Raw genomic sequence first — 7,399 nt, 5'->3', positions numbered from 1 at the left:
TCAACATCGTACTAACAAGTATAATCATAAAAACTTTATTTATAGAGCACCTTCAAAACACAGTGCTCTGGATAAAAGCAGAACACATTTAACAAACTGCACTGACAAAGAGTAACAAGCAATATAAGGATTTAACAAAAATACAATATTCATATGTTTAGCACCTGATTGGCTTCTGTCAGACAAATACAGATACAAATCGACGCAGCACAATCATGAATGCCATTTTTAAAAAATGTATTCCACATATTCTTCCTCCTTGTCAAACCGAGGTGCCTACATTACCCACAATCCAACTTGACAGCCGACAGTTCAGTCAGAGATTTAGGTCTGTTATGGGCGTTGGTAATAATCACTGAATCACTGACAGTATAAAGAATGGACGTCGTATTCGTGACGTCACCCCAGTTTCTGAAGGCTCATCACTGTGGACCTGGGTGGCTGAGACACTGGGTGTTCAAAACAGCCATCTTTAAGGAACTACCTGTCAATCAAGTCCACACTGTAAATTCTGCATAACTTTAAGCCTCATATAATGTGAACAGGTGAGTTGTATAAATTCACCCCCAGTACCGTTGTCATGAACGGGGGAATTAGCTACAGAGACCAAAACTGTTTTTGTACCAGCTGTAAACATGTTTTTTCTGCTGTGAAGTTGTGCATTTTAACATGGGGACTAATGGAGACTGACTCACTTCTGGAGCCAGTCTCAAGTGGACGTTTGAGGAACTGCAGCTTTTGGCATTCAGCATTGGCTTACTTCAGTTTGAAACTTGTCATGCCAACTGACACTCAGTGACATACTTGGGACTTATCGATTTCCCTAACGTCACAAAGTTTAAACGTTTTCACAATATGAAATCTCTGTAAAACCTGTATCACATCGCTGGCTCCTGGGGAGGATTGAATGAGATGCTTTGATCCTTAACGGGTAAAAAGTAAAAGTAACGGGGAGGCAGTCAAAGGGCCTCTGCCTGGGAATCTGAAGAACTGCTTGCAGTTGTGAGGCGAGTTTATTAAAGTTAAGTATCAAAGGAGGGAAAAGGGAATCAACAAGAACTGGAGTGAAGACCACCAGATGGATCGCTGCTTTTCTGGCTGCTCAGGGCGTACAACATTATTTGGCATATAAGGTTCTCTGTGTGATATTTCTGGGACTTTGTCTGCCTTTGGCTCACTGTTACAACTTTAGGTTTTAACAATATGATAACGGCATGGGAGGATCTATTACACCTGTGTTTTCCTTTTGGATGCATGTGATATATCACGAGATAAATCACCATCCTCTTCTTAGTTTTATTATTCTTACCGGTACAGTTAATCTCTTACTTCATTGTGGGAATTATTTTAGTGCGTAGTGATAAGTGGGTTTGATAACAAGCAGCTACGTGCACTTTCTCCTGCTTTGTCTCTTCTTCTCTAACAGGATGTTGAATTTTATTTTATTTACCTGAAATATGAATAATTCACAAATTAACTTCTGACAACTGATCCTATTGACACCAAATCCCCCAAAATGTGTTAGCGTGATTAATGTGAGAGTAACCCTGTGAGGTGTTGCCACACCTTCTTAAACATCAAATATCAAGGACTCTTCAAGGACATCCAGGTCCCAAGTCCCTCGATTTCAGGACCCAACATGGACAAGGATCAAAATGAATACTGTTAGGCTTTACTACTAGGCTTTGCAGTTTTTGAATTGTTGACCACTAATTAGTCAAAGATATATATATATATTGACTTTAAGCACTTTAATCTTCAGTGTCTATTTCTGTCTAAACTTTCAAGGGCTAAGTGTGCCTGGTAGGTCACCTGTTAAGCGGCACCCTGTGTACAAAGTTAATTACATTTATTCGTGTAACATACTTCACAGGATACCGCAATCCAGGTTATCGAGCTATCATTTATATTTCAACATGACATGACATTCCTGGAGAAGGCAATCATGTTTAGGGGAAAGAGGCACGTGTTATTTCAACCTCCATGATAGCTTGCAGAAGCTCCTATGGAAACAGCAAACTGTGCCTCTTTGTTGGGTGGGTGTCAGTGTCTTGAGGAAGATCAAATTTCACTGCGGGGTTCGGTTTTAAAAATGCTCTCCTCCCTGACTAGTTGGTTAATTACACCAAGCCAAGCTATCTCTTGGGAGTGAATTTGTTTGATAACAGGTCCTGCCTTACCATTAGTGACCTTTATTTCATTTTATTATTATTTGTACATGTGTATGTGTTAGAATGGATTTCTTTCTAAGACTGCCTAAATAAAGATACAAATGTCCAAACTAATCACAGATGTATAGTTTAATTCAAAAGAAATAATAATAATAATAAACTAGCCAAAATTCCTGCAGAAATTTTGAGAGTGCCGAGTGGGCTGTTGTCGGGGGTCTGTATTCAAAAAGCACACCTCAAATAGTAATTTTTAACATATTTATTTTTATTTTGAAGGGACTCTTATTTTGAAAATAGCCCCTCCCCCCTCTCCTCCCTCAGGCAGACTTGAGGTTGCCAAGCAACCAGGGCCAACGGCCATAATCAGCAGAGCACCTGTTAGAATGTCAGTTGGAAATGCCAAGACAGAGAGAAGACCATCCCTTGAACAGGAATGATTTCTGGCCAAACCGTATTTCCAATCATTGAACCAACATAACTGTGAGCATCCTCAGCCCTTCCTGAACGTCTACATAGGTATTTTTGCGTCGATAAATGAAGAAATGTGCCCTTTAGAGCGATTCAAAGAAGCGTTACTTCTGCTTTCCTCCAGAAATGTTCCCGCCTTTTTAACATGACAGTCTATGGGGCTGTGGATGGGTGTTGCTGGCGCATCTTTGTGTGTTATGCCAAAACTATAAGGCTGACAGCTTTAGCAGGCGAATGTGAGTGAGAAGACAAATTTTCCTACGTTTCTATGTATAAATCGTGTCTGTAGTGGGGCATTTGAGGCCACGGTAGTCGAATACATTTTAGTTTTTCACTGATTTTTCCTCTCTGCTCCTCACTCTAGCTGATGATGTCATCCACTCTAGCACAAACATTCCGCGCAATACACACCCATTATGAACCCAGAAATTTGACTAAAAACCTGCTCAACTTTAAGCCTTGATAGTTTAAAAACGGTAAACGCTGTCGATGAGTGAAGAGAATCACTGAAGAGAAGGCAAGAGTACCTACATTTTAAAATTTAAATGAAGTCTCTCGGTGAAAGTATGTCAGAGCAGTTTATTGTTGAAAATGTCTATTGAATTTTTTTTTTTTCAGGGTTTCCCATTCATTCCTATGGGAATTTTTTCTCATAGGAATGAATGAACAATCACAGCTGTGCTCTGCTGCCACCTTGTGGTCATTCTTTAGAGCTGCATCAAGCTACCAGCGACAAACGGAAAACACTGGGGATACTCTGTATTCAAAATAAAAGCACAGTACAAAAAATCTCATTACAACCACGCATGTGTGTACATTAGTCTCCAACGCTGAGTCTACTACCATTTTAAGCGGATGCCCCTATTATGATTGTGGTCATTATTAACTCAGCCTCAGCCTCGTCTCGATAAATAGCTTTAGCTTTAGTTTTATTTTGAAGGATTTCCCCGGAAGCTGCCCTTGTCATTGTAGCCAGCTTGATAAACACCCAGCGCCATTATAACAGGCTGGTAGCATCAACTGCTGTCCCGTGTTATTGTTGTCAAACTGGACTCAGAGTAGAGGGGGAAAAAGGAGACTCTGTTTAAAGATTTAAAGACTTTCCGGCGATTAAAGACACTTCAACGGGAGAATATACCCTCCCAGCTGCATATCCGCTCAGTTAGCTGCCGTTACGAGGTGAGGAGTTGGTTTTAACCGTTGGTTCGAGCTGTTAGCTGCCTTTGACAATAATATATCAAACTGTAGCGTTGTTATTTCATTTAATTAAACCTACAGCTTTGTGTCAGTTCATGACAGAAAGGTACATGTTTTTATCTCGTCTTTTTTGTTTAACCTTGTCATCGACATACCGCTGGCCTAATGATGCCTTCAGGGGGGGGAGATGACTACAAGTCCCAGAATGCCACAGTCTGACAAACTGTAACGTGTACTGATACCATTGTTTTATGAATGAATACTGGTTGTAAATACAAAAACAGTGCCCTCAGTAATTATTATTTTGTACAAAATTATGATACATTTAGAGCTGCAGCGATTAGTAATTGATTCATCTTTTATTTGATTTTTGTAATATTATTTATATCATGGTCACTACTCTTGCAATATTATTATTATTTGTATCATGGTCACTTTCTTTGCAATATTTCTTACACTATGGTCACTTTACATTACAATACTCTGTTTATATATCATGCCACTTTTATCCTCAGTACTTGTCTGTTTTAAAGGTAATTTCCCCCTGGGATTATTAAAGTATTTCTAATTCTGAATAATATTATTTGTATCATGGTCACTTTTCTTTGCAATATTTCTTACACTCTTTTTATATATCATGCCACTTTTATCCTCAGTACTTGTCTGTTTGAAGGTGTTTATTGTGTAGGTTATAGATATTTCTGTCTGTTTATTGTGTTTTTTTTTGCTTTTTCTACTTTTTTCTAATTCTGTAGTGTATGCTACACTTTCCTCTGCTGCTGTAACAAGTACATTTCCCCCTGGTGGGATGAATCATGTATATCTAATCTAATCTAATCTAATCTAATTTAAATGTCCAAATCTTCTGATTTCAGCTTCTCAAATGTGAATATTTCCTGTTTTTTTTTTGTTTTTTTTTTTGTCCTCTGTGACAGTCGACTAAACATCTTTGATATGTGGACAAAATGACCAAACAACCAATCGATTAATGGAGAAAATGATCAGTGGTCAGCATTAGTTGCAGTCCTAAATCTGTTGTTTGGACCGTATATTTTAGTCCTTTAATGACATGTAACTGTCATGTGCTTTGTCACGGTAATCTTAAGTGATTTTATGTAACGATATATGGCTATATATTTGGGATGTAAACCAATTTATGGAAAAATGATTCAACTGGAATGTTTTTCGGCAAATCCAGCACATTAGATACCTGATAAATCGAGCTGCTTTATCACATTGATGCGAAACAAAAGCCCTAAAACAAGAGACGTTAAAGCAGAGCTACCACAGTATAAATGATGCAGTAAGATCTCTGACATGAAAAGAAAGCTTTCTCTTGTTGTGTTTACATCATCTAACAAGTCTACTTTGTGTTTTTTTTTGTTTTTGCCTGTTGGCTGCAGACAAAATGGGGCGAATCTTCTTGGATCACATCGGCGGGACTCGCCTCTTCTCCTGCGCCAACTGTGACACCATCCTGACCAACCGAGCTGAGCTCATCTCCACTCGCTTCACCGGAGCCACCGGCCGAGCTTTCCTGTTCAACAAGGTGCCTGCATGTCTCTTCCTTCACCTGGATCATGGAGAACAGTAGTGTTCATGACATATGTCAGTGTAAACGTTTGGACCGTAGATCAGTTCCTCATCAACAGATGGCAAGGTGGCAATGTTGATGATTACTAACTCTTTATTTATTAACGTAAGTGTTCTCTCTAACAAAAAGTTATGTAAATCTTAAATTCTAAATTGGCCCAAATGTCTTTTTTTTGACATTAAAGTTCTTATTTGTACATACATACAACATAAAATGAACTTAAACATCGACAGACAGTATCTGGAACATAATAATATAACAATATATACAAAGGATAAATTAACATCTTTGAAACAACCAAAATAAATATCCAGCGTGGTCGTCTTCTGATATCCGTTCCATCCGTTTTTTAACATCTGGGTCGGCCGTATTCTTTCATAATCTGAGGATAGTCCGAGCAGCTGTGACCACCCTGTCCATTAAAACCACCTGCTCATATTTAGATATATTTGTCACTTCTGATTGGTCTCCTAACAGACACAGTCATGGCGCCACTCCTAGACATTTACTCTTGTTCTAATACAATCTCCGGATTACATGTAAAAATGTTCGTATTTACTCTTTCTTGACATTTCCAACCTAAATTATTTTCTAGTGAGATAAAGTAATGCTGATACTGATACTACTGATTTATAAACTCCTGAACTCTCTGTAGAAAAGCGGTTAACGGTTACTGCTGCCCTGCAGGTTGTGAACCTGCAGCACAGCGAGGTGCAGGACCGAGTGATGCTGACAGGAAGACACATGGTGCGGGACGTCAGCTGCAAGAACTGCAACAGCAAGCTGGGCTGGATGTACGAGTTCGCCACAGAGGAGAGCCAGCGCTACAAGGAGGGCCGCGTCATCCTGGAGAGGGCGCTGGTGAGGGAGAGCGAAGGCTTTGAGCACGTCCCCTCCGACAACTCTTGAGTTTCCGCTTGTGTCGCCGCTAACAGTGCTCAACCCGTGCGTACTACAGCTTTTCCTCCAGCAGCAGTGCATGGACTTGCATGGACAGTGTGCCATTCGTGAGTAGAGCTCCACCAAAATAATATCACAAGCTGTGTCGCTGTGGGGAAACAAGAATATCTTCTATGATGGGTGATAATACCATTGCTTCTCTACCCATTTGAAAATCGCCTGCAGCTTCAGTACTTTCCCAACAGGCTGTGATGTTGGTAAAGTGTGTTGGTGTGGTGGGATTTTGGCTGCAGTCAGAGGCAGAGGATTCGCTCCTGCTGCCTGACAAGAAGCTCCGACAGATAGATGTTATGTAGAGGTTTGAATAGCCGATACCTGCGCAGGTGAATTCTGACTCTTCACTGAAGTTTTAGTCACTACGCAGTGTGTTTGGCGTGACACAATGCCAGAAGTTCTTTATTTCTTTAGTATTCACTGTACCAAAGTCTTCCCCAGAATAAGAGAGAATATTAGCAAAGTAAATAGATTTTAATATTTATCATCTTCAACAGATTATTGATGTTATCACTGAACTTATGAAGAGTTTAGATGCCTCCACTTTATTTTATACGATAAATTTGATCAGGACAGGTTTTCAGACGTCTCGTTGTGAATGTTCCAGCCACCTGATTTACTGATCTTACTTTTAATTCCACGTGCTGTTCAGCCACTTCAGTTAAAGGTTTCACAATTCTACAAATATTTCAGTTGAGCGGTGGAAATTGAGAAATGATTTGGATGAAACTTGGAACATATTTATTTGTTTTTTGTCAAAAATAAATAAATTCAAACAGTGTATTATTTGAATCTGTCCTTATTTATGTTTTTATATTGTATTGGATGTTAGCACCGTCACCTCACAGCAGGAAGGTTCCTGGTTTAGAGCCTTTAAACAGTTCCTGTCCTGTATCTAACTTGACCAGAAACAGATTACAAGATTCTAGAGTTCAGTTGTTTCTCGTGCTGACAAGGGAATCTTCCCGTTGTGGGAATCTGTCCTTCATCTTGGCCTTAAAGGTTATCACAGGAC

At 39.5% G+C, this 7,399-nt stretch overlaps 1 protein-coding gene across 1 annotated transcript; it reads left to right on the top strand.

Annotated features, from left to right (window-relative positions):
- The first annotated feature begins 3,604 nt into the window (after positions 1–3,604).
- On the top strand, positions 3,605–7,165 carry LOC104931009 (protein yippee-like 5). The gene is made up of 3 exons (XM_010745923.3): positions 3,605–3,818; positions 5,240–5,385; positions 6,118–7,165. The coding sequence occupies exons 2-3, from the start codon at positions 5,245–5,247 to the stop codon at positions 6,337–6,339; spliced, it is 363 nt and encodes a 120-aa protein (XP_010744225.1). The 5' UTR covers positions 3,605–3,818; positions 5,240–5,244; the 3' UTR covers positions 6,340–7,165.
- Positions 7,166–7,399: the final 234 nt, after the last annotated feature.

Source organism: Larimichthys crocea, chromosome XI, assembly GCF_000972845.2.
Source record: "Larimichthys crocea isolate SSNF chromosome XI, L_crocea_2.0, whole genome shotgun sequence".
NCBI lineage: Eukaryota > Metazoa > Chordata > Actinopteri > Sciaenidae > Larimichthys > Larimichthys crocea.
Note: the sequence above shows the minus strand (reverse complement) of the source record. Positions and strands in the feature narration are given on the sequence as shown.